This window comes from Balaenoptera borealis, assembly GCF_965194805.1.
Source record: "Balaenoptera borealis genome assembly, chromosome: 10".
Taxonomy (NCBI): Eukaryota; Metazoa; Chordata; class Mammalia; order Artiodactyla; family Balaenopteridae; genus Balaenoptera; species Balaenoptera borealis.
In genome coordinates this window covers 98,460,968-98,488,079 of record NC_138874.1, presented here as the reverse complement: position 1 = coordinate 98,488,079, position 27,112 = coordinate 98,460,968, and the positions used below count along the sequence as shown (strand labels likewise).

Here is a 27,112-nt window from a genome sequence, read left to right as displayed (position 1 = left end):
CAGCACTCAACCCAGCACTCAAAACTAGCTGTCTGACTCCACTGGTAGCCACACTGCACCTTAAATCTATTGAATCTCACAGTCTAGGACTAATTCTGTGTTGGATTTGAAAACAGTTTCCTATAGTTTAGTTCAGCTTATGGGTTGTTTAGGGACCTTCTGTGCACTCAAATTGCCTACATGAACAGAGCTAAGATCCAGAGAATGTCCTCAGCGCTGAATGCTCCTTTGTCTTCAGTTTTGCTTTCTCTGTACCTATTTTTTCTTTTTTTTCACTTCTAGAATGATGGTCTGAGCCCTGGTTTTTGTTTTTTTGCTTGGTTTAGACATGTGAGTTTTCTTCATTTTTGACATTCATGCAAAGTCAATCCCTCACATGACAGTGGGTTTTGGGGTATTGCTTCTTTACCGCTCATTTGCGTTAATGAGGTAATATACGGCAGTGGCCTCCAATTTTCCTTCTTATGGAATAGGAATGCTTTGAGGTTTAGGAAATCCGGCAAAATTTCACAAAGGCTGTCTTTGGAAATTCCAGCCTCATCTTTATTTGTTCATTTGTTTCTTCTGTCTTCTCCTTCCTGGCCTCTCCTGCATCCCAGACCTCTTCTCTCATGCAGGAAAGTGACACAGGAGTTGGTACCTTAACATCCTGCCTCTTTCAGGAGGCAATAAAATATATGGCCTGCTAGTGGGCAGGGTCAGGGTCCTACTGATCCCAGGGTAGGCTGTGGGTTTGTGGTTTTCTTGCGTCTGGTGTCTGCCCCCTGGTGGGTGAGGCTGGCCTAGAGGCTAGGGCAGGATTCCTGGAGGGCAGGGCTGGTGCCTGACCACTCTTGGGTGGAGCTGGGTCTTGGCCCTCTGCTGGGCAGGGCCATATCTAGGGGCATGTCTAGAGGAACTTGTGGGCTCAGGAAATCTTTAGGCAGCCTGTCTTCTGATGGGTGGGTCTGTGTCCTCTCCAGTTAGTTGTTTGTCCTGAAGTGTCCCAGCACTGGCAACTGCAGGCTATTGGGTGGGGTCAGGACTTGGCACTAAAGAGCTAGAGGGAGGGTTCCAAGATGGTGCCCAGTGTGCATGTGATGGAAAGCTCCCAAATATGGCTGCTGCCAGTATCTATGTCCCCAGGAGAGCCTCAGCTACCCCCACCCTCCCAACCTCCCTGCCTCTCCAGGAGACTCTCCAAGACCAGAAGGTAGGTCTGGCCCAGGCTCCCATCAAATTAGTGCTTTTGCCCTGGGTCCTGGTGTGTGTGAGATTTTGTGTGCACCCTTTAAGAGTGAAGTCTATTTCCCCTATACCTGTGGGGCTCCTGAGTTTAAGCCCTGCCGGCCTTCAAAACCAAATGTCTAGGGGCTTGTGTTCCTGGTGCAGGACCCCTGGGCTGGGGAGCCTGACGTGGGGCTCAGAACTCTCACTCCTGTGGGAGAACCTCTGCAATATAATTATTCTCCAGTTTGTGGGTTGCCCACCCAGGGGTATGGGACTTGATTATATCACAAGTCTACCCATCTTGCTGTGGTTCCTTCTTTATATCTTTAGTTGTAGATCTTTTCTGATAGGTTCTGGTCTTTTTCATCGATGGTTGTTTTGAAAATAATTGTGATTTTGGTGGGCTCGTGAGAGGAGGTGAGCTTAGGTCTTTCTACTCCACCCATCTTGACCGATTTCTAGTTCTGAATCTTAAGATTCGTGCAGCTGCATGTAATTGGCTGAATCGATAAATCTGCCTTGAAGTATACTTGTCAGCCACAAAGAGGAAGCACTTTCTGTGCCTAGTGTGCTGTTGTTCCAGTTGTGATCTATGCCTAAGGTTGGTCTCCCCACCTCAGCTACCCAGGGGTATCCATCTCTTGAGTCTTTCAGACTCAAGCCTAGTTGGGAGCGCAAAGGCAATTCTTGAGTATTATTCTCTGTCTGGACCTTCGTTGTACACCATTTCTCAGCCACATCAAAGACAAGCTGAAATTTTGTGTTTTCTCCCCCCTCTGAGCTCCAGATTGGTTTCCAAGAAAAAGAAGGTTTGGTGTTTTTCTTGTGTACTCTGGACCCCTAAATTTCTACTGAAAAAGACGGGCAACATGATATGCCTAACATAAATTCTGAAGCAACTGGCCCCATTAGAAGAGTAAAATATAACTATATGGCCCATGTAAATCAACTATACTCCAATAAAAATTAATTAAAAAAATAACTATATGGCCCACTGGTCTTTTCTGGCAATCAATTTGCTTGAGGAAATCTGGTAAGAATTTAAAATATAATTGACTTGGCTGACATCTCTGCTTTCCTGTATTCATACCTCCCACCCTCCTTAGCCAAAACAGCACTAGATAGTGAGAAAAAAAATGGCATCTTCCGTTTGCCAGATTACAAACCCTGCTCTATTAAAGTCTTTCAATGGAAAAAAGCCCTCAGGAATAGATTTTAATAATTTTGGCTGGCTGAATCATATGAACTCCCTTCTTTATTTCTGACTACTTCTCTCCCTTCCTCCCCCCTCAAGTCAGTCAGTCTGTTCCATGGCTGCCAAGATAGATGACATGGGGAAAATAGAGATGGCTGATCCCCATTCTGAATTCCGGCAGCTTCTCTGTCCCTACACCCATGTACCATGACCTGGGCCTGGGCGGGAGTGTGAGGCTCATCTACCTCTCTCACCTACCACGTTCACACAGCTGTGTGCATGCATGCACAGATGTTTGCACTCTTGAAAATTCCATATATTTTCTCAGCATCTGAGTATAAGAAGGAAATGGCTCAGAGAGAAAGCGATCAATGTTTTCTGTTTTCCCCAACCTATTGTCTTTAACGTGTCTCTTTCTGCCTATTTCCTTTAAGGTATGTGGAAAAAGCATTTGGTACAGGTGCCGGATCTGGCTCTGCTAACTACCAGCTAAGACCTCAGGTAATTTATTTTCCTTCTTAACCTCAATTTCTTTGTTTGTAAAATGGACATAATAATGCCAGCCTGACCTTTCTGTGTGTTACTCAAAAGAATTTTAGGTCCTACTGTATAGCACAGGGAACTCTGCTCAATGTTATGTGGCAGCGTTGATGGGAGGGGAGTCTGGGAGAGAATGGATACATGTATATGTATGGCTGAGTTGCTTTGCTGTGCACCTGAAACTATCACAACATTTGTTAATTGGCTGTTCTCCAATATAAAATAAAAATTTAAGAAAAGAGAATAAGGAGAAATAAAAGCTGCACAAGTGAATGAAATAGGGCAGGGGCATGTTACTCACAAAAAAAAAAAAAAAAAAATCTTAGGTCCATGTCAAATATGTGGGAATGATTTTGGACCAGTGAACTCTTGGTGCTCCTATGCATGTAATGGGATGGTCATTCAACAAAGAACCCAGGTTTTCTGACACAAGCTCCCTGGACTCTATTAAACTTGCACTGGTAGATTGATATAAGGGTACATTAACACACACCAGGTGTGTGGGCTTTAGGTTCAGACAATCCTGGTTCTTAGCACCATTGCCATATGGCCTTGAACAAATAATTTTACCACTGTGAGCCTCAGTTTCTTCACCTGTAAGAGGGTAATGTAGAATAATAATATCACTCCCCAAAGCTGTTAGGAAATTTTAAATAGGATAGAACAATGAACACCATGCTTGACATATAGTATGTACCCCAAACTGTAGTTATTATACCAGTACTGCTATCACTAGGACAATTTCTGAACTAAAATTGTTACAAAAAAGTCTTTGCGTAGAACACTCAGGTGATGCCAATCTTTCAGGCAGTTCCTCATGATCCTTCTCTGCTTTAGTTTCTCCCCGGGCTCTGGGATTAAATATAGTCATCAAAGTCCAGATAAGATTTCCCCAGGGGGCACTTTCTCTGCAGCGAGTCAGACTGAGCACAGGTGATTGTGGTGGCATTGGATGGAAGCCTGGATGAGTAAGCGTGAATCTGATCACAGAATAACTTAGAAAGCCTGACCAACAGAGGCACAGCCTGGCTAAGCTCTGCCAGAACATGGCCCATCTCTTTTTCTTCAAACAGTAACTTATCATAAATGATAAAATTAAAGAACACCTCCAAAATCTGCCACTTTAATAAAGTGACATGTGGTATCTGAACTGGCTAATTGTGTCAAGGCCTCTCATTTGGGGCAAGCTAATTTCTTCTGAGCATAAAAGACCACTCAAAATGAAAAGAACATCTTTCCATGGGCTTCCCTGATGGCGCAGTGGTTGAGAATCTGCCTGCTAATGCAGGGGACACGGGTTCGAGCCCTGGTCTGGGAGGATCCCACATGCCGCGGAGCAACTAGGCCCGTGAGCCACAACTACTGAGCCTGTGCGTCTGGAGCCTGTGCTCCACAACAAGAGGCCACGATAGTGAGAGGCCCGCGCACCGCGATGAAGAGTGGCCCCCTCTTGCCGCAACTAGGGAAAGCCCTAGCACAGAAACGAAGACCCAACATAACAATCAATCAATCAATCAATCAATTAAAAAAAAAAAAAAAAAAGAACATCTTTCCCTACCTGGTTCATGCAGAAAATGGTACCACAATTAATCAAAGCAGTCAGATGATGACATTTTAAGTGCTAACCTGCCCAGAAAAGATTCCCAGGGAAGCCTCTGCAAAAAGAAATACAGGCGGCTATCAAAGCTTGTGTCTTGCCTCCTTGTTGGAAACCACATCTTCCTACTCTCTTCAAACTGAATGTCTGGTTAAGCGTGAACAGGGAAGGGTGGAGTTGTTTACCTGCAGCTGACAGACCTGGGGAGAGGTAAAGTATTATTTATTTAAGAAACCTGGGACAAGACCTGGGATTGTAAGGCTTTATGTGTCATCTCTGATGGGATGGAGATTTCTTGTTGGCCAGTTCTCCTGACGAATACAATTTTGGGAATCACTTAAAGAAATGGATTTTATATCACTGAGAAACTATTAGAAATTGTACCCGGCACACTCAATATCTCCCTTAGATTTTTCTTTGCATTAAATCAAAAGAAAATTTCTTCTATAAATATATTATTACTCTTGAAACTAGTATGCAGCTAGAATCTTAATTTAGTGATTTATAGTAATAGTACCAGTAACAATAAATAATTAATAAGATTTTATGTATCAGTGTTCATGATTTTGTTAGTTCCCCGCAAGCAGACCTCTAAGTTGGTGTTGTGTTTTAATAGTGTGGTCTACAGACCTACTGCAATAGGTTCTGCAGATTGGGGATGGGACAGGGTAGTGCATGCATGTTTTAAATACAGATCATGGATCTCTCTCAGAATCCACTGTGTTTGGACTGGGAAGCCACATTTTTAGCAAGCTTTACAAATGATTGTTGTATGCCACTTGTGATGACAGAGTATTGCTGATGATTCTGTCCCTGGGAAAGAGAGCTCATTTGGTATGGGTCCTGGCTTTTCTCCACCATTTTACTGACTGCAGCCCAAGAGAGGTGGAGTAATATTTCTGATTGGTAAATTTGTAAAGAATAATCTGGGCTTGATGGGCTTAGCTCGATTATCTTATCTCTAGAGAGGTAACTGCCTGCCGAAAGGAGGCTCTTTACTCCTTCCTGCAATGTGGGGAGGTAATTACCCCACCTCGTTCACACCGGTTAGAGAAACAACTATTTTTTGAAACAGACTCTTGTTTTTATTTTTGTTTTCTTTTTCAATGATAAAGTACAAGCTGACATATTTTCTGCTTTCCTCTGTCTATTCTTCCTACCTACCTACTTTCTGCCTACTCTCTATCAAATCTTCTGGACTCCTCAAGGTCAATTTTTTTTTTCTAGCAGATATAAATATGTGTGGTAAGCATGAAGAATGCTTGCTTTTGCTGCTAAACCTTACTTTCCAATGAATATTAATTCATTTATTCCAATTAAGGATGTGGCCATGTGCATCAACCTCCAGGTGACTCATTAAAACTCTCCTGCCAATCACTCTTTTCTTTGCCCACTTCCCTTTGGCCAGTCATTAATTCTTTCTTTCACCCAGCTACCAACATCTGTTACTTGCAACTTAATTGAAAGGTAATTTCATTCTGCCATAAATAGGTAGTTGTTTGCATTGTTTTCTACTCTTACTCAATTGTAAGCTCCTTAAGGAAGAGGCAACATGTTATTTTCTATTTTGTACAACTCTAGATTCTATCACTATGCTAAGCACAGAATGTGTGCTAGATAAATGTTTATGTTAAACTGAACTGCATTGAAATTATTTTTTAATTATGTAGGTAATACCTACTGTTGTAAAAAATAGGAAAATTTTGAAGTATGTAAAAAATAGGAAAATTTTGAAGTAGGTAAATGAAAAGAATTTGTAATACATCCACCAAAAGCCACCAGTTTTAATCTTTAAAAAAATAGCTTTATTAAGCTAACTTACAGTAAAAGAGTATGCAATAACTTACATACAGTAAAAAGATTATGTGCAGAGTTCAATGAATTTTACTAAATTTACACAGTTTTGCAACAATCACCGCAATTCAGTTTTAGGACACATCCATCATCCCCAAAAGTTCCTTTGTACTTATTTGAATCATATTGCAATAAATACATTTAAGATACATAGCTGGCTATCAAATTCTATGTAGAATTTTACACTTAAAGAAATAAAAAGAACTAATTTCATTAAGATAATGACTATATATTGGCTGGTAAAAAAATTCTAATATAAACTATTTCCTCCATGGAATTAGGAACGTTAGATGTAAACATTTGAATCTCTGTTTTACAATCTACTAATGATGTGCCCCAAATTACCATATGGATTCTAATTTTGTTTCAATATAAACTATAATTGAGGAAACATATTTGTGTATTATTCTGAAGTAAAAACAATCTTTAATACTGATTACCAGAGTCAGCATAACTGAATTTTGACTTATTACATATCATGTGATTGTTTTACAAACATTTTCCAACTTTTCCCCAAATAGCATGAGTGATTATTGTCACCTTTAAGTAATTACTTATGGTAATTAAGTAATGGTTTTTGTGCTTATATAAGCTTTTGTAAATTTGAAGGGTGATTCCAGAGAATGTGGCTGTGTATTGGGAATGGGGCTGGTATGTACAGTTTTGAGTAGTTTGTGTGATCCTTCTGGAGAGATGCTTGGGACTGAGATCAGTCTGTGTTGATCAGCCAAGCTCTACACATAGGGCTGCATCTACCCAGGACCCTCCTCTAAATCAGGGAAAGGCACGCTCTCCTCACCAAGCCACATACTTATCGGTTGAGGGCACTTTTGCCTAGTTAGTTCAAAGGCTCCCTGTAGGCCAGCTGGGGCTTTGATTGGGGTCTTAGAACAACTGGAGTCTTTGCTTGCTCTTTAAATACTGCTTTCTGGAAGCAGCAATGCTCAACTGTGGAGACTAGCTTGTAGAGGAGGCCGGGCAAACAGAGCTGTCAGTTTGGGGAGGTTGGAAGGATTTAAACTCTGTAGTCAAAATTCTCCACAATTGACCTGTCCATCCTTATATCTCACTGCCATTCTTCTGGGTTCTTCCCTCCTGTCACCCCACACCTACTGCCATCTTCATGCTGCGTTTTCTCACTCTACTTCCATCATCTTCTCTTCTGTCCATAAAAATACTCCTCATCCTTTAAGGTTTGGCTCATCATATTCTTATGATTGGAACCTTCTCTTACCACTCCAATTCTTAACTATCCCTTGTGTATTATTTTGCTAATTAATTATCCTGCCTTTCCCTTCTTTGAACACATAGGACTTTTTGTCATTATATGATATGGTAGCTAAGTGCTCATGCTGAGGTTGACTGGGTTTGAAACCTCACTGTTACTTAAGCAACAGAGAGGTCTTCTAATATTTCTGAATTACTCTGTGCCTCAGTTTTCTTGTGTGTAAAATAGAAATAATAATAATAATGCCTACCTCTTTGGGTTGTTATGAAGCTCAACCAGATGATACTGATTTTGGAGAAGTTCCTAGCAAGTGGTTATTTTTATCTTTTTGTGAATTACTTTGTTTTGCCAAATGTATTACAAACTCTTTGAGAGCAGCAATTGTATCTTATATTTTGTTGTATTCTCAGAGGCAGAAACTAAATGAGTGTTGTTTCTCTTTCCAGACAAGGAAAAAAGTAAGTTCAGAAAGATTGTGACTCACTAGGGACAGAGCTGACCTTAGTATACAGGTCTGCTGGTTCTCAGCTTTGTGCTCCTTCAACTTTTACTATTTTGTCTGACATCAATGATATTTTTCACAATACAATAGTAATGATATTGATTGACATATTAAAGATGTCTTCAAAGTGTGTTATGTGCAATATTTTAAAAAATTTGTGCAAATAAGCCTTCTCTTTATGGTTATACATAAATGAGAGGTCATGCATTTCATATCATGACTTAGATATTTTTCTTCCCTTTTCCCCCCAGGCATCCTCTCCCATCCCATGAAATACGTTTCAGTGACATGTGTTCTTACTTTAAATAAGATACAGGAGGGAGTGTTTAATCAAAACAATTCTAAGTGGCTACAAACATAACCGCAACCTCATTTCACCCATATTGTTAGAAGAGTTAATTGGACCTGCAGAGCCACCAGCTAAATACATTGGTTTATGCAAACAGTGAATCTAATTTCCTCCAAAATCATCCTTCTGCAGGAGCAGTTGAAGGAGAGAAGATTCTGGCTGGAAATTCAAAAGACCAATTTGGTGTCAATTATCTGCTCTTGCTAGATAAACTTGAAAAAAAGTCATCGCTCTACTTAAGTGAAAAAATATAATAAATATGTACACACACATAATTCTTTTCAAATTGGAAGAACAAAAACAACAAAAGAAATAATAAATTTTACATTGCATTTGAGCTCAACCAATATTAACACGGATGGACTCCCTCCCCCTCTGCCTTTTCCCCCTGTTCCTTCATAAATATAGTCTTTAGGAGTTTAGAGAATTAATCCAGAAGTGAAAACATTGTTTTTCTTTTTTCCTTTCTTTTTCTCCTCTGTAATTTTTGCCATATGGGAATACATGTCTCTCAGGAATAAAACAAAAACAAAGTAAAGTCATACTTATTTAGACTTCACTGATTTAGAATTTCTACAGTTCAGACTAGTTACCTGATCTACCTTTAGCAAGTCGGCAAACATTTTAAGACTGGTTCTTTTTTTTTTTTTTTTAACCCCATGAAGGGGTAAAAAGTCATGTAAATGTTGAGTGAGAATGTGCTGCTAAACTGTTAAGTATTGCACAAATGTGAGAAAAAAATGTGGGAAATTAAATTTCAGAAACAATAATTTAGACAAGTTTGAAAGGGGAAATTTGCCTTACTCTTTAATGAAAGGCTGTTTTCAGCCAGTCTGGGAGCATTGTTTACAACCTAACAATAAATATGCTAATATACAATTTTCATAATGAGTTCACTAACTAGGTGCTCTCTGTGGAGTATTTTCCTTTAATATTTAGTTCATCAGATTCCAGTTATTGTGCCTTTCAAATATACCTCATAATTTTTACTTTTCATAATGTCTAAATGATGGCATTTAGTTATGCAAATTCGTGAGCCCTGCTTATCACTTTCATCGCCTGAGTTAACGAGTTTCAGATTTTTGAATCTGGGAAAAATTATAAACTTCTATTGCCTTATAGACAGAATGTTCCTTTCTGTATATCTTCTGAACTCCCTTTTTATTTGGGGTTTCTTTAAGCAGAGAAAAACAAAGGTGGGGTAATTGTGTCCTCACTCCTAGCTCATTATTGGTATAGCATTTTATAGGGTACCGAGTACTACCACATATTTTACAAATACTTGAGATCTTTCCTTTGCATATCATTTGGTGGCTTCAGAGTTTTTCTTGGTATATTATCTAGTACATGTCTCAGGAAAGAAACTCACCTTGCCTCTCGTTTGATATGCTTGCTGTGGCGCTATTGGTGTGCTTTGTGTAAGTAATGCTAAATCCCATCTTCCCAAGGTCTGTACCCAATACTGAGTGCAGGAAAAAAATTGTTAATTTTTTTTTGCCTGAGTACTTGTAGGATGACATTTTTTTGACTATGCATTTTCAGGAGGCATATTCAATTCAATATAAATGATATAGGGCCTTCCCTTTTTATGTAATTTTAATAGGCGTTACTGTTGTATTTGACTATCAGTTTGCCTTCCTTTGGGAAAAGGCATTTCTTTCCATCTGAAAGGCTTTCTTTCCCCATACCCCCAGCTGGCCACTTCATATATATGCCTTCTAAATAGTTCTCTTTTTTTCATATGATCCTGCCCTCTGACTGCATTTGATTTGTCCAGGAGTAGCAACATGGTTTTCTGACCCAGGCTAGACCAGTAAGTCTCCTGCCCAGGAATTTGGACACAGAAACAGGAAGAATGTCAGACTTTGTAATTATTCAGGGTATCTTGGGATGCTTACCAAGTTAACATACCTTTGAATCAAGCTTTTTGGTTCTCAGGAAATGGCTTTTGATCACTTCTGTTCATGATAGCTTCTGTAATAACCCACATACGTGCGAACTCTTGTGAGGCATGGGGGTAAATGGGAAGGGGTAAAAATTGTTTACAGGGATAAAATAATATTGGGCAAGAAGGGAAAGTGGCTGGTTTACACTTTGCCTTGTGATTTGAACAGGAGTTTCTAAAAGAACATTTAATAAGTAGAGTACAAAAAGAGAAAACTGTAAATCAATGTTATTTATGAATATTGATGAAAAAGTACTAAATAAAATATTAGCAAACAGAATCTTATAGCACAGTAAGAAAATAACAAACCATGATCAGCAGAGATTTATTCAATGAATGCATGATTTGCTTAATATTAGAAACAGTGTTAATAAAATACCCCTTATAAGTAGATCTAAGGGAAAAAAATCATGTGATTGTCTCCCTGAAAAAAACCTCCAATAGTACACAATACCCTTTTCTGATTAAAAAACTTTGATGGATACTTTCTTAATGTGATAAAAAGTATATATGTTTAGTACCAAAGCTAGCATCTTACTTAAGATCTAATAGATACTAGAGGAATTTCCACTAAGATAGGAACATGGCAAAGGTGTCCGTTATCTCTATTCATCATTGTTTTAGAAGTATTAACTAATTTAATTAAACATCAAAATTCAATTAGAAGCTTAAGAAATGGCCAAGAAAGAGGAAGAAAAATTACAGAAGAGCTAAATAAATGGAGGAGCATACCATTTTCATGAACTGAAAGATGATATTGTTGATGTCAATTCTTCCCAAATTGACCTAATGAGTCAATGCAATCCCAATTAAAATCCCAGCAGTTGTTTGCTGTAAGTCAGAACTGTTTCTAAAATTATATGGAAACAAACAGGACTTTGAATAGCTAAATAATTTTTACAAATAAGAAAACAAGAGAACCTAAACTACTTAATTTCTAGTCTTATTTTAAAGCCATAGTAATCAAGAGAGTGTGTTATTGGCTTAGGTATAAACATATATAGATCCATAGAATTGAATTGGGAGTCTGGAAGTAGACCCTCACATGTATGGCAATTTTGTTTTTTACAAAGTTGTCCAGGTAATTTATTTTGTCTTTATTTTATTGTGGTAAGATCGCTTAACATGAAATCTATCCTCTTAAATGTTAAGTGTATAATACATTACTGTTGACTATATGTACAGTGTTGTACAGCAGATCTCTAAAGCTTATTCATCTTACTCAACTGAAACTTTATGCTTAGATGTTAATAACTCCCATGCCCACCTCCCCCTAGGCCCTGGTAAACACCTTTTCATTTTCCTGGTAACTATGATTCCGGTTTCCTGGTAACCACCATTCCAGTCTTCAGGTAATTATTTTCAGCAAATTGTGCTGAAAATGTCAGTGTATAAGTGACCTCTTAGCCCCCTCATCCCTTGTGGGGATAACTCTCAAAAAATAATTTTTACTTTGGCTCCAGTGCTTTTCTGTGGCGTTAACCACCAGTTACGCATGGTGGGAACTTGCTTGAAGAGTCACCCTTTATCAGCCTCCTTCCCTTCCCTGCCTCATTTTCCTACCTCTCTCTTTGTGTTTTCTGAGGTCACCCCCAAACAACTATGTTCACTAGTTCATTCTCTTTTCAGGGTCTGTTTCTGGGGGAGCCTGTAGCTCCTAAGATGGAAAAGCATGTACAGGGCCTGGAAGAAGCGAGGAGGTGCCTCTCACTGGGAAGGTAAGTTCTCCAAGTGGTGAGGGTTAAAACTGCTTTTGGATTATTTTCCATTATAGGCTATTACAAGATATCGAATATTGTTCCTTGTATTATACAGTAAATCCTTGTTGCTTATCTATTTTATATATAGTAGTGTATATCTATTAATCCCATGCTCCTAATTTATCCCTCCTGCCCTTCTCCCTTTCCCCTTTGGTAACCATTAAAGTTTGATTGCAAATCAGCTATACTTCAATTAAAAAAAAAAAACTGCTTTTGGAAATGGCTTAGGAAGACACCCTGGTGGAGGCCAACGTGCCTTCTCTAATTACTTCATCACAGCCAGATTTTCTTCTTGGGTTGGAATTGATGGCTTTATTTGTTTATTTGTTTTAGAATCCACTAACAGGGCTTAATTTTAGGAACTGTGTTGTCTGAAAAAATTAAATCTTCGAACACTGATCCAGAGTTCCATCTTCGGTGCTCCTACTGCGAGGACGGGAATAGCACTGCCAGGTCCCTTCTCTTGCTCCCTCCAGGACACATGACCACTGAGCAGAATAGCAGGGAGCAGTCCTTTCACTGTTTGAATAGCTATCTGGTCTCTTCTCTTTCTCTCTCTCCCCTGCCCCTGCCTCTGTCCCTTTCTCACCATACCCAAATTTCTCAAATGAGTGCGGTTTGAAAATGAGGATCAGATTAACTCATACTCTATGTATAAGGGTGAACAGTCACAATGATTGCACTTGTATTTAGACATTATGACTTATTTGCCACCTAATCAAGCTACTTAAACTCTAAGCTTCAGTTTACTCATATGTCAAAAGGGAATCATGTTAGTGAACATCTCATATGTTTATTATAAGAATTAAGTAACAGGGCTTCCCTGGTGGCGCGGTGGTTGGGAGTCTGCCTGCCAATGCAGAGGACATGGGTTCGAGCCCTGGTCTGGGAGGATCCCACATGCCTTGGAGCAACTGGGCCCATGAGGCACAACTACTGAGCCTGCGCGTCTGGAGCCTGTGCTCTGCAACAAGAGAGGCCACAACAGTGAGAGGCCCGCGCACCGCGATGAAAAGTGGCCCCCACTTGCCGCAACTAGAGAAAGCCCTCGCACAGAAACGAAGACCCAACACATCCAAAAGTAAATAAATAAAAATAAATAAATTTATAAAAAAAAAATAGAATTAAGTAACAAATGTCAAGTAATTAGCAAGTGCCCTAGCATTTACTTAACACCTGATAAAGGCATTTATCACTAATATTTTCTCACGATTGGTGCCCTAGCACCCTTTCCCTGGACTTTTCTCCAGTATTTTCTCTTCTTTCTTACATCACCTTAGATATTTAATTCGATTATTCACTTTGGCTACCAACACCTTAGAGTTGGCAGTCTGTGTAATTAATAATTTTCTTTCATTTAGCTTGGATTGTTGACAGAGTATTTCATTAACTTTTGCTCCAGTGTCTACAGTCTGGGATTTCAAGTAAATCATTTGTAGTCTGTGCTGGGATTTACTTTTTAGATGGACATACTTCTTTCTAAACTGGAAACTTGTGGTAAAAATAAGGCGTGTGCTAGGAGAAAGGAAAGTCTTAAAGATGGCCTGGAGGACCTTTACCTTGCCAAGAGCCTCCCTCTCTATCAATGCATTTTAACTCAATTAAGGAGATTTACTTTTCTCTTGTCCCTAAAAAGAAATACAACTCCAGAAAGAGTGAAGGTGACATAATACAGTAGATGGGGCTTCCCTGGTGGTACAGTGGTTAAGAATCTGCCTGCCAATGTGGGGGACACGGGTTCGAGCCCTGGTCTGTGAAGATCCCACATGCCGTGTGGGATCTCCCAACTAAGCCCGTGCGCCACAACTACTGAGCCTGCGCTCTAAAGCCCGTGAGCCACAACTACTGAGCCCACATGCTGCAACTACTGAAGCCCGCGTGCCTGGAGCCTGTGCTCCGCAACAAGAGAAGCCACCGCAATGAGAAGCCTGTGCACCACGACGAAGAGTAGCCCCCGCTCGCTGCAACTAAAAGAAAGCCCTGCACAGCAATGAGGACCCAACGCAGCCAAAAATAAAATAAATAAATAAAATTTTTTAAAAACCCCAAAACAATACAGTAGATGGTAAATTTACTAACTAAGCTTGAAAGGTGTTCCAGCCACCAATGTGACAGGATACTTTGCTTTTGGAGATAAGCAAAGAGAAGCCCCTGCTTTGTTTGGGCATGTAGATTATCTGAAGCATGAAAATGCTACTTGACAAAGATACAGAATAGTCAAGCTTCTTCTCCAGATTTACTTTTAAAACATATTCTAGTTGCTGGACAATTTGACTTGTTCAGCAAAGTTTGATTCAAGAGCAAATTATCCTGTTCAGTGTTAGTCTTGTGCTTGCAAAATGTTGTAGCTAAAGATGAAATTCTGTCTATAGGAAGAAATGGCATTCAGTAAATTAATGAGTTGAGGGAGATAAAAATGTATTAATGAATTAGATTCTGCTTTGACTTATGTTGTGAAAGGTAATTAATTCATCATTGTTTTGGATTACTTATAGAAACATAACCTAAGTGAACTCCTATTGTGAAATGATAAAATGTATGGAGTTAAAGGACAAATGGGGAAAATCAACATTTTTAATTTAATATTTACACTTAAGATTTAATTAATACAGACTATGCACTGATATCAATGGCTGGCTTTGACCGATTGTACTGTGACTAATGCATTTACTTGTAGTTTTCTCTGCTCCAGACTTGAGAGAGTCACGGGATTCTTGCTGTGACACTTATTTGTGATGCATTTGTCACCATTCCTTGTGTTTGAGGATGAAGCTGTTGAGGATGTGTGTAGGTGTGTGAGTTTGCTGGTGGATGTCATGCATTTTTTCCATATCATTGTCATGTGACTATCCATTTCTGTGGTCAAAGATTTTAGGGTCTATGATTATAGCTGACATTGATGCTTAGATTCATGATTGGCATATGATTGTTTAGACTCGGTGCTTCAAACATCTTGGCCAGCTCATTGGTCAGCTCATTGCTGTGCACTGCCACACCTGTCTTCCCTCATGCTTCTATATTGGCATGTTGCATCAAGGTATTTTTAAGGTATTCTTTCTTATTTGGCTCCTGTCCACAACACAGCTGTTTGGATTTAAATGAAATGAGAGAAGAAAGCACGGCTCATACCATGGTGACTTATGTCACCCAAAAAGTGTTTCCCCTTCACTGTTTGGAAGAAGGCTAAAATCAAACTGTAGCCCACCTCCCAAGAGTGTGTGTTATAAGGATGACAATTCTTTATGGAATAAAGATGAGTATTAAGAATAAATAAATAGATAAGTTCCATGGTCCCATGAATTATATTTTCATGTCCTTTATGCCTTTTGGTCATTGCATAGCTCTTTTTTCTTTTTTTTTTTTTTTTTTGGCCATGCTGTGCAGCATGCGGGGTCTTAGTTCTCTAACCAGGGATCGAACCTGTGCCCCCTGAAGTGGAAGAGCAGAGTCTTAACCACTGGACTGCCAGGGAAGTCCCTGCATGGCTCATTGGTAACACAGCATTCGCCACATTACCCCTGACACACCACAGGTCAATAAGACACATGTGGATCTAGCAAATGGGACTCGTCTGCTTTGGAGAAATCCTCTGTCTTAAGGTTGAAATTTTAATCACATACCATCACGTACCTACCAAAGTGCTACGGATGCCCAGTAGGCTTTTTGGGAAATCCATAACGTGGTTAACAGCACACAGATGTGGCCAAGGACTGGGGAATCTGACTCCCATTTTCTCTCCTTCCCCAAATTTGTATTATGATCCTTGTTCCCTCATTCTCTTTGGCTTTAAGAGAAGCTGGTCTCTCATGAGGATGTGCTTGTTTCCTAACAAAATCTCTCTGTTCTGACATGTCTTCTGGCCTCCCTCCTAGCACCTTAGCCCAGGAGGGTTCAATGCAGACTCAAGACCAGGATACATTTGATTAAGGCAATTAAATGTTCATATTGGGTATGATGCTGATCATAGACATGTATCAGATTGGGACACAGATTCTCTGTGAGGCAAACTTGACATCTGTGACACCCATGTATCTTAGTCTGTTTAGGCTGCCATAACAAAATACCGTAGACAGGGTGGCTTAAACAACAGAAATTTATTTCTTACAATTATGGAAGCTGGGAAGTCCAAGATAAAGGTGCCATCAGGGTAGGTTTCATCCTGGGGCCTGTTCTCTTGGCTTGTAGGTGTCCAAGAGAACATTTGTGCTCATTATGACCTCTTCTTGTGCACAGTGAGGAGAGAGTGAACAAGCTCTTGAGTCTCTTCTTATAAGGCCACCAATCTCATCATGAGGGCCCCACCTTTATGACTTCATCTAAAGCTAATTACCTCCCAAAGGCTCCATCTCCAAGTATGATCACATTTTGGGTCAGGGCTTCAACATGTGAATTTTGGAAGGACATTAACATTCAGTTCACAGCACCATTGTTTGTTTAGGAAGACTTCATGGACAACTTCAGGGGCCTATAAGCTAGATTCTGCCCTGGGACTCTGTGGCTTAGATAGGGCAGGGATAGATGGGGAGTGGGAGTGGGACTTGGGTTATTAAAGAAGTGACTCATGTAGCATAAAAACAGTCATCCCAAACTTATTACACTCTTCTGTGAAACCCCGTTAGTCTGAAATACGGAATTCTAGAGAAAATCAGATTCCAATTACAGAAGGTTAATAACTCATTCTGCCTCCAAAGAACAGAGTTCTTACAAATAACTCTTTGAAAACTTCATGACCTGATAGTTGAGAGAGAGGCTAGTGAAAAGTTTAATTGCTTCATTTGTCACTCATGCCTCCCCTTCCCTTCCCTCCAGTCTGTCCCCATCCATCTCTTCCTCCTAATTTCTCTTTCAGTGACCCTTCCCCATCTCACTTTACCTGGAAATCTCCTCATATTCCTCATTCTTGATTTGAATAACATACCTTGCTTTCTAGGAAGCAATGGCTGGTTTGTGGTCTAAAAGGAAACTACGTGGCGTTTCCAATTGCTGCTGCACCTTCAAGTGAAGCTATGGCAGACTGAACATGTCCCACTAAACTCCTCTCTCAAAATTGCTTCTTCTTCCATATTTGTCATTTCAGTGGATGACATCACTTTCTCCATGGTCATTTATGCTAGAGATTTTCTTTCCAATCTCACTCTCCTTATCAGCTCCTGCATCTAACTGCTCATGAGGTAATATCAATTTTAGATTCTAATGACTCTCTCTCCCCTTGTCAGACAACCCCCTCCTCCATTCACTGCATAAGTCCCCCTCCCTCTATTTTTCTTGTCAGAAATAATACAATAGTGTGCTAGCTGGTCTCTCTGCTCTAGCTTTGCCAATTTCCAATCCATCTTCCACAATTTTAGTGATTTTCCTAAAATGCACATGTAATTGTGCCTCTCCTTTAAAAAATCCCTTTAGTAGTTCTTTGACTTTCACAGGATAAAACTCAAACTTCCTAAGTTGGCATTCAGTGGTCTCTTAATGATCCAGCCAGATCAAGACTTTCCAAGCAGAAAGTCTGCTTTCTGGCTTCAGATTGTATGCCTTCACTTGTATAATCTTTGCTTTCACTGGCTTGAGCCACTTATATTTTCCCAAAGTATCATGTTTCACCAAGCTCTGTGCCTCTGCATGTGTTGTTCACTCGGCTTGAAATACTTCTTTCTCTTTTCTTTATCCAGCAAACTCATATTCAGGCTTTAATATTTAAACTCATATTCACGTCAAGCATCACCTCCTTTTGGAAATGTTTCTCCCTGACTACTCTCTTCCTTTTCTTCCTCCTCTTTCCATTCAAGATGAATTAACTACACCTCCTTTACCTGTTACTTATTACTTTTATAATCTGGAATTTTTTAAACAGCATTTTAATTTAATTTTTAATTGAAGTATAGTACAATATTATATTAGTTTCAGATGTACAGCATAGTGATTCAGTGTTTTTACAGATTATACTCCATTAAAAGTTATTACAAGATAATTGGAATTTTCTTGATATTACCACAGGACTCTGAGATCATCCTTTTTTGACCTATTTTTCCTTGGGGACTAGCTTAGTGCCTGGTACATAGTTGGTGGTAAAATATGTTTATTGAGTGGATGAATAAATTAATGAAGAAAAATAAAGAAAAATATCTTTTAATAAACTGTTACTGATTTGGCAAAGATTTCTTGTTTTCATTTCTTATATTTAATCAGCAACTGATTTCTCCATGAACTTGATGAACTTTATCACTTAAAGGTTTAGAAGAGTCTGGAATTACTTTTTACTCTGAGGCACACAGGACATTAAAAACTAAGCACTTGCTTATAGGTAAAGAAGAACAGAATTGGAGGGTCTAACACTGGTTTTAGTATTTTTCCATTGGAAATCATAGTCTCACGTATCACTGTTCAATAAGAAAAATGTGTCCTGTTTCTAGACTTAAGAGGATGGAAGGATGACTGTGCAGATAAGAATCATCCACCTCTGAAATTCACTCTCCTCCGCTGAGACTCTTTTCCCCCTCACTGTGAAAACAAGTTTATTATTGTTTCTATTTATATAATCAGCACATGCTCTTTGGAATAATTTGAATAATGCACAGAAGAGTAAGAAAAATCCTAAAAACTCACTTAAAATCCTTCCATCCTGAGATGATCCCAATAGTCATTTGTTGACATTTTTACACCCACTTTAGGTACATATCCATACACATACATTGTTTGACATATATGAGATTATTTCAGGCATGTTATTTTTCTTTGGGGATATTTTTTTTAAATGCATTCTTTTGTAATCTTACTTCCCTGCTTCTCTTCTGCATGTCCTTTCATCTGCATCAACCCTTCTTTCCAATCCAGATAAACCATGGTAACCACCTTTCGATCTAGGTCCTGTTGTAGGACAGATGGGCAGGAATGAATGAATAAATAAAGTCATATTGTTTCAAAAAATCTCCTAGAAATTTCTCCTAGTTTCCTGATATAGATCTAATTCCTTCTTTTATTAGTTTATTCTTTAGTGATTTGTTGTGTTTTTGTTTGTTTGTTTAGATTTTGGTGGTGATTTTGATTGACCACTTGGACCAACTCTGCCATGAATATCGTTGAAGATCTGACCATTACATTCCCAATAACTGTTGCTTCAATTTCCATTAGATGGATTTCAAGCAGAGGTATTGATGGGTGAAACAGTACGTGGGTTTTTTATTTTAAAAGATAGAACAAAGTTGATCTGTTTTACTTTTCACATTTCTACGTATAATGAAAGAGAACATTTTGGGGGCACCTCACCTCAACATTTTCACCATTAGTAGCTGTTTCCATTCTTTAACTTTGTGCCAGTTTGGTGGATCTAAAATGGTACCTCATAAATTTAAAACTTTGCATTTCTCTGATTATTAGGGGTCCTGGGCATATTTTCACATGTAATTGGCAAACTTGTTCTTTTATAAATTGCCTATTCATAGCTTTTGCCTTTTTCCCCTCTTTCCCTTTTCAAAAACTTGTTATTTTGAAATAATTTTAGACTTATATAAGATATCTTCATGATTTCACCGGTAATGTTAACCTTTATCACTTGGTTAAGACAGTGTCTGCAGATTTCTTTACTGCAAAGTTACTATTTTTCCCTTTGAAATTAATAAATATTTTGGAGAAAAATACTTTGAGATTACCCAAATATCCTATTTCTTCTTAAACATTTGCTCACTAATTTTAGTATTAGTTGGTGGATCTTGCCTATAGTAATTATTACTGTGGTGTTCTAGTGATGAGTTTCTATTTCCCTCATTCCTTCTACATTTACTAATTAGAGTTCTTCTGTAAGGAGTTGTCACCTATTTATTTATTCTACAATTATTTATATCAGTATATACTCATGGAAATTTGTTTTCTTCTTTGGATTATAATCTTATAGTAACATTCTCTTTTTGCACAAATTATTACAGACTTGGCCATTGGGAGCTGTCAGATCTTTCTCTGCCTGAAAAACTTCTTTAAATAATTATTAAAGAGTAGGTCTGCTGGCAGTAAATTCCCACAGTCTTTGCTTGTCTGAGAAAATATTTTTCTTTATTTTTTGAAACGCATTTTTAACATTCAGTTCTCTCATCCCCCCACTCTCTCCTTTTCCCATGGCAACTACTAATCTGTTCTTTATTTCTACAATATTGTTATTTCAAGGATATTCTATACCAGGTAGACAGTAAGTAATCTTTTGAGATTGCTTTATCACTCAAAAAATTTCCCTGGAAATTCATCCAGGTTGTCGTGTATGCCAAGAGTTTGTTCGTTTTTATTGCCAAGTAGTATTCCATGATATGGATGCATCACAGATTGTTTAACCATTCACCTGGTGAAGGACATCTGGGTTGTTTCAACATTTTGGCTCTTATGAATAAAGCTTCTGTGAGCATTTGTATATAGGTTCTCATGTGAACATAAGTTTTTCATTTCTCTGAATAAATGACCAGGAATTACAATTACTAAGCTGAGTGGTATGAAAAACTGCCGAACTTTTCCAGAGTGGCTGTACCATTTTACATTTCCACCAGCAATGTATGAATGGAAACGTACTTCTTTACCAGAACTTGGTGGAGTTACTATTTTTTTACATGAGCCATTCTATTAGATGTGTAGTAATATATCATTGTGGTTTGAATGTTCATTTCCCTAATGGCTCATGATGTAAAACATCTTTCCATGTGCTTATTTTCATCTGTGTATCTTCTTCAGTAAAATGTGTCTTCATGTTTTTTGCTTGTTTTTGTAATTGGATTTTTTGTTTTATTACTGTTGAACTTTGAGAGATTTTAATATATGCTACATACTAGTACTTGTTGAATATGTGATTTGAAAATATTTTCTCCCTATCTGTAGCTTGTCTTTCATTTTCTTAACAGGATCTTTTACCTTGTAAAAATTTTTAGTTGTGATGAATTCCAATTTGTCAATCTTTCCTTTTGTGGATTGTGCTTTTGGTGTCAACTCTGTAATTTTATTTTTTTTCTTTGAAGTCCCCTCTATCCCTTTTGACTTCTTTTGGATTATCTGGATATTTTTAAGAATTCCATCCTAATTAGCTATTGGTTTTAACTCTACTTTTTGTATTTTTAGTGGTTCTCTAAGGATAAAACTACTGCCATGTCCTTTATTTTAACAGTCTATTTAGAATTAACATTTTAATACTGCCTATAAAATATAAAAATGTTACCACTTCCACTTAACATACTCCTTGCCATCCTTCAATTAATAGTTGTCAAAGGTATTATATCTACATAGAATATAAACCCATAAGAAAATATTATAATTTTGTTTTAAACAGTCATATGCATTTTAAATAAATTAAGAGTAAAAATAATCTAATAGTAACATAGATATTTATCACCTTAAATATTCTCCAGTCCTTCCTGAAGATCTGAGTGTCACTCTATTATCATTTTTTTTCAGCTTGAAGAAATTTCTTTAGCATTTCTTGTAGTATTGATCTACTGGTGACAGATTTTCTAAGTTTTACTTATGCAAAACAGTCTTTATTTTGCCTTCATTCTTTGAAGGTATATAGAGTTTTAAGTTGATATTTTATTTTTTTTCCTCATTCAGTACATTAAAGATGCACTTGCAGTGTCTTCTGGTTTCCATGATTTCTGATTTGCTCTTTTCCTTAATATCATGTCTTTTGTTTCTGACTGTCTTCAAGAATTTCTCATTATTTTTGATTATCAACAGTTTGAATATAGTTTTCCTAAGTGTGGTTTTCATCATATTTATCCTATTTGAAATTTGCTGAGCTTGTTGAATCTGTAAATTTATGTATCTTATCAAATGTGGAGAGTTCTAAGCCATTATTTCTTTAAGTATTCTTTATACCCATTTTTACTTCCTCTCCTTCAGCAATTTCAGTGACAGGTATGTTAAGAACTTTTTATATTGTCTAACACTTGTCTTGAGTGTCTTAATTTTTTAAATATTTTTTTTTCTTCAGGTTGGACATTTTCTAGTAAAGTATTTTTAAGTTCACTGACCTTTTCCTAAGCCCTTCAAGTTATTTTTTTCAGATATTGTACTTTTCAATTCTAATATTAAATTTATTCTTTTTTAATATTTTCTATTTTTATGCTGAGACAGCTTTGTTTTTCATTCATATGAGAATATTTTGCTTCACCTCATTGATCATGGTTATTATAGTTGTTTTTAAAGTTCTTGCTGTTTATTCCAACTACTGGAATATTTTGGGATTAGACTCAATTATCTTTCCCCATGAGAATGGGTGACATTTGCCTTTCTTTTTGTGTTGGGTAATTTCAGTTTGAATCTTGAATACTGTAAGTATTATGTTTTAGAGATTCTGAATTCTGTTAATTTTATGTGAAGAATGTTGATGTTTTTATTTATGCAGGCAATGAGCTTAATTAGACTCAAACTGAAAACTCTTTTGGGTAGCGTGCGTAGTGAGTAACAGCCTAGATTCTAGTTCAGGCTGCTTTTAGTGGACACTGCGCATGAGTAATTTAATAGGCAGCCAAACATTTTGGCAGAGTTCATGCACGGTATTTGGCTTTTGCATTCTCTGGTGTTCTCCTTTCTGGGATTCACTCCATCTTTCTGGTGACCTTGGTTGTTTCAGGCAGCTTACTCTGTTTCCTCTGGCTAGAAAGATTGCAGACCTTCCTGAAGAGGTTTAGTCCCTCTATATCATGCCACAACTACAAATATTCTCATAGCAAATTCCCATAATTGGGAAATTCTTTCAATACCTGACATTTCTTCTAAGTTTTGATGCCTCTGCAAAATCTGTCTACCTTTATTCAGTTTCCAGAGCTCTCAGGTAATTTCCTGTGGTATTTCCCCCAGAGTTTAGAGCTATTATCATAGGAGGGTCAGTTTGCTAGTCTTAACTTTTCCATGCCATTAGTGTGTTTAAATTAGGGTTACATTAATTTTGTTTAAGGAATGTGTTAATTTGCCTCTTTGAGATGGTGGTAACCCAGATTGATTTCATTGTTCCAAGCTTCTGGGCTCAAGGATAGGGAGTTATTCCTTCATGTTTATATCTTTAAAAATTTCCAGGTGGTTCAAAGGTTACCTGGAATGAAGATATGACTAATAGCTCAGACTTTGGATTCAAGCACACTGCGTTTAAATCCTTGCTCTACTAATTTCTTAACTATTGACCTTGGGGAATTTGTTTCATTCCTGCCAACCTCAGTTTTTATCACCTATAAAACAGGGATAAACTCAGTATCCACCTCATAGAGTTGTTGAGTGAATTATAAAGCATTAAAATTATATACGGCAGTTATATACTTAAGGAACACTTGCTTTAGTTTTAATCATTGTATGCTTTACCACCCCAAATCACCTCCTGTTTCAGAATTTGATTCAACACGCTGTTGACTGAGAGTCCAGAGGAATAAGATACATGATAATTGGTAGTGCATGGAAGAGAAAAGGTATAGCTTGTAGTTGTGGGGATGCAGTGGGAGCAGGCCCAAGTGGTACCTCTAGCACTGGGTTCCAGGCAACATGAAGATATTGGATTCAGGAATCCCAGGAGGAACAAAGATGGTGATGGAAGGAGTGAGGGTTGACAGTGAAAGGAAAATATATCCCAATTCAGTTCTGCTAAGGTCTGAAACTAGAATGAAGGTGGCTGATGTGACTGCGTAAATGCAACAGCTTTTTCAACTGAGACAGTGGACTTCTTTCTTTGGCTATGGGGTAGCTGGGATGTGGTCCTAAGGGAAGAGGGAAAGAGAATACACAGAAATTTGAGTTTCAGTTCTCATCACCCTGAAGATCCACAAGCCTGACACAGAGATGCTGCCATTTCCCTAAGGTGATCTGTTCAGGAAATTCCAAAGCCAAAATGTTTTTGGAGACGCCAAGAGGATTATTGGCCTCATCTGTGACAAAGCACTCTTTCCAGCAGCACTGTCTCAAGATACACCAGACAGGAAGGAGTGAAAGCCTCATCAAATTCACATTCTTTTTTACTGGACAGTCATCTGGGCCACCATTTTTGATCCTTTAGCATTGCTGTGGATCCCATGAGATTGTACAAGATGCTCTTCTCTGTAAATTTGCTGTTGAAATTAAGATCTCTCCTAAAGAATTTGTGTCTCCTCCCTCCCTCCTTGCAGAGTTTACAGTGCTTCATATACAAGAGGAATGGACTTGCCCTTAATAATACCTAGCATTTATTAAGCATTTTATGGGTACCATGTGTACTATGCATACTACTTCACATGCCTTATCACATTTAATTCTCATAATCCCTCTCTCAAATCAGTCTGAGAATGTATTACACAAAACCCAGCTTTTATAAATAATTTCCAAAATCCCAGGTCCCCAAATTCAGCTATTCTCTGCAACCATTTTGTTCCATTTTCCCAAGACAGCCTCTTAGTTCTTCCCAAATTCAAAAGGAAATTTTTTTTCCTGACAGCGTTAGCACATGAATGACACAGTGAAAATTGATTATGACCCAAGTACCCCAGTGAGTAAGGAAAAAGAGGAAGCAGGGGGTTTCAAGACACTCACCCCAACTTTCATATCATAATTTTTCTCTGTGTTACATTTATTAATATGCCTCTCAAAACTGAGGGGTATATGAGAGAGAGGGAAGGAAGACAGAATAATAAGGTAGCTTGTAGACTATACCATTCAAGGTGAAAGAAAAGAGTGTGAAGTTAGCAAGAGCTGGAACTTGGTTGGCTACCTTCATAAAGCCTTGTTAGTTCCACTTCTTTGGGTTACTCACAAGAAAAGAATCATGCCAGGAATGTTTTTCCCTCAGTGTGTGTGTGTGTATGTGTGTGTCTGTGTTTTGTAAACGTTTAACAACTCTGCGTGTACAAAATCCATTTAGCAAAATGCTACCTTGTATTTCCAAATTTGTAACACTGAAAAGCAGCGATTAGACCTCCTGTGACTCATAAAATATACAATAAGGGGTTTTGAGTAAGATGGGAAAATAGGAAAATTTAGTGCTTTTTGCAGGGAAAATATTGCTGACATATTTAATAATAATGAAGTATAATACGTACTTGGGGCAAAACTAAAATCCATTGTGCAGTGAAAGAATAGATCCATTTAATTTGTTTAGGTTTCTTTGTTCATTTTGTATTTCTTATTGAATCAGTTCAAGGTTATGACCAGTGTTACTAACTTCTAAATTATTGAGGGGAGTCATGGTACAGAGAACTGACTTTCCCAACCAGATTTTGGAATGTTAGGTGTTAATGCAAAAAGTGACTTTTCCCTCTTTGCTGTAAGAATTTAATTTAATGTTCACAAGTTCAATAGCAAAATGACTTCCTTTTATAGAATCTATGTTTTTGTAGGTATGCATGAATGTAAAGGTATAGTTCTGTTTCTGGCCTTAATGTTTTAGGGTTATATATTTTGTCACATTTCGGGCCTATTCTCAGGAAAAATGTCACAACACAGATCCCCTAATGTTGAACATTTAATGGTGTCCTCACACATTATTGGTAGGGTTGCTGGTAAAATACAGGATCCCAGTTAAATTTGACTTTCAGATTAGCTACATATAATTTTTTAGTGTAATTATATTCCTTGCAATAGGTGAGTCATACTAATACTAAAAAATTATTTGCTGCTTATTTGAAATTCAAATTTAACTGGGCATCATATCTTCTCATTAGCTAAATATGGCTATCCTAATTGTTGGTTATTCTTGTGCAGAGAGAGATGGTGAGACACGGCTGGGGTTTCTAGTGAAGTCACGCTCCACAGGGCAAGCTTTAGACTTGAACTTAAATTGACCTCACAATGATGCAACTTTAATGGTGTTTTTAAAAGCCCTTAAAGTAAAATTTTAAAATTGTGCTACATGTATGGACAGATAGTGGAGCTGGAAGGGAATGATGATGACAGTGTATTCAGTGCTTGTTGGGGTCTAGAAAAATTTCTTTTAATTATTACTACTTATGTTAGGCAGAGGGGGAGGAAGATAAAAGCACATTATTTTAAATTTCATTTCCTGGATTGAAAAAATGGTATTAGAAGATATTCCCTCAGCAGCCACCCAGCATTGCATGTTTCCATAGAAGAGCTGCTTTGGTTTAAGGTACAACCTATTGGGGTATTTTAATCTGCTTAGAAGTTGCTGTTCATCATTTGTCCTTAGAGAATCTGCTTGTTCACTCTAAATCCCATCCACAAGTTGATGGGCTGAAGTGCAATATTTGTTGTTTACACTTATTCTCAATTTAAAAATTTTATTGGCTTTTGGGAGCAAACAGAAAGAACAGTTTATAGAAAAATTTAATTACGTAATGCTAAAGTATCTACAGAGATGGGTACATGCAACATGTTAAAACAGGACCTCTAAAAGACAGAATAAACAGAGCACACCCCAAAGCACCCTCACACAACTCTCACAAGCTTCACAGAGGGGGGTGGGGAGCAGAATAATAATAACAGCTCATGATAATACACCCTTATTTAATTTTCATGCTTTTGAAAGAATGCCAGGAGGGAATTATATTATTCCAACTTGATATTTGGGAAACCTGATGTGTAGAGTGGTCAAGTTAATTTCCCCAAAATGTTAGTAGTAACTTAGGCACTGAGCTGAAAGCTGTGGTTCTTCAGCTCTTTTGGGAGGTAGACTCTTTAAAAATAATTTCATAGCTATAGCTCTTCTTCCTGTAGCAGTGGGCATTGTGCAAGTTGGCAAATTTTTGCGGTTCATTTCGGTGGATTCTCAGATCCCTGAAGTCCTTGGAGTCTGTATTAAGGACCTTCCTCACCTGATAGTCATTTTCCAAACTATTCACTTTGTCAAGCTTCGGGGGGTGGTGATTTCAGAACCTACCTATGTGCTATTAAAAGTAAAAGGTTGAGAGGGAATTAAATTCATTTATTTTGTATAGGTGTTTGAAGGGCATTTGTAAAACGGCTTATGAACAACATCCCAACGATGACTGACATGGTTA

The 27,112-nt window shown here is 37.9% G+C and overlaps 1 protein-coding gene across 10 annotated transcripts in view; it reads left to right on the top strand.

Annotated features, from left to right (window-relative positions):
- The window catches only part of LOC309636184 (uncharacterized protein), a gene marked incomplete at its 5' end in the record, with an annotated part of 720,691 nt that overhangs the window by 89,155 nt on the left and 604,424 nt on the right, over window positions 1-27,112 (top strand). For 4 of the 10 annotated variants that reach the window (XR_014249272.1, XM_082408533.1, XM_082408531.1 and 1 more), the window contains 3 exons: window positions 2,839-2,905; window positions 12,049-12,137; window positions 19,200-19,321. Coding sequence is in view for 6 of the 10 variants with exons in the window: in XM_082408533.1 (XP_082264659.1) it covers window positions 2,839-2,886 (48 nt within the window). Of the gene's footprint in view, window positions 1-1,186; window positions 9,553-12,048; window positions 12,138-19,199; window positions 19,322-27,112 lie in introns of those variants that run through there. The other 6 variants (XM_082408527.1, XM_082408526.1, XM_082408528.1 and 3 more) reach the window with 3 other exon arrangements.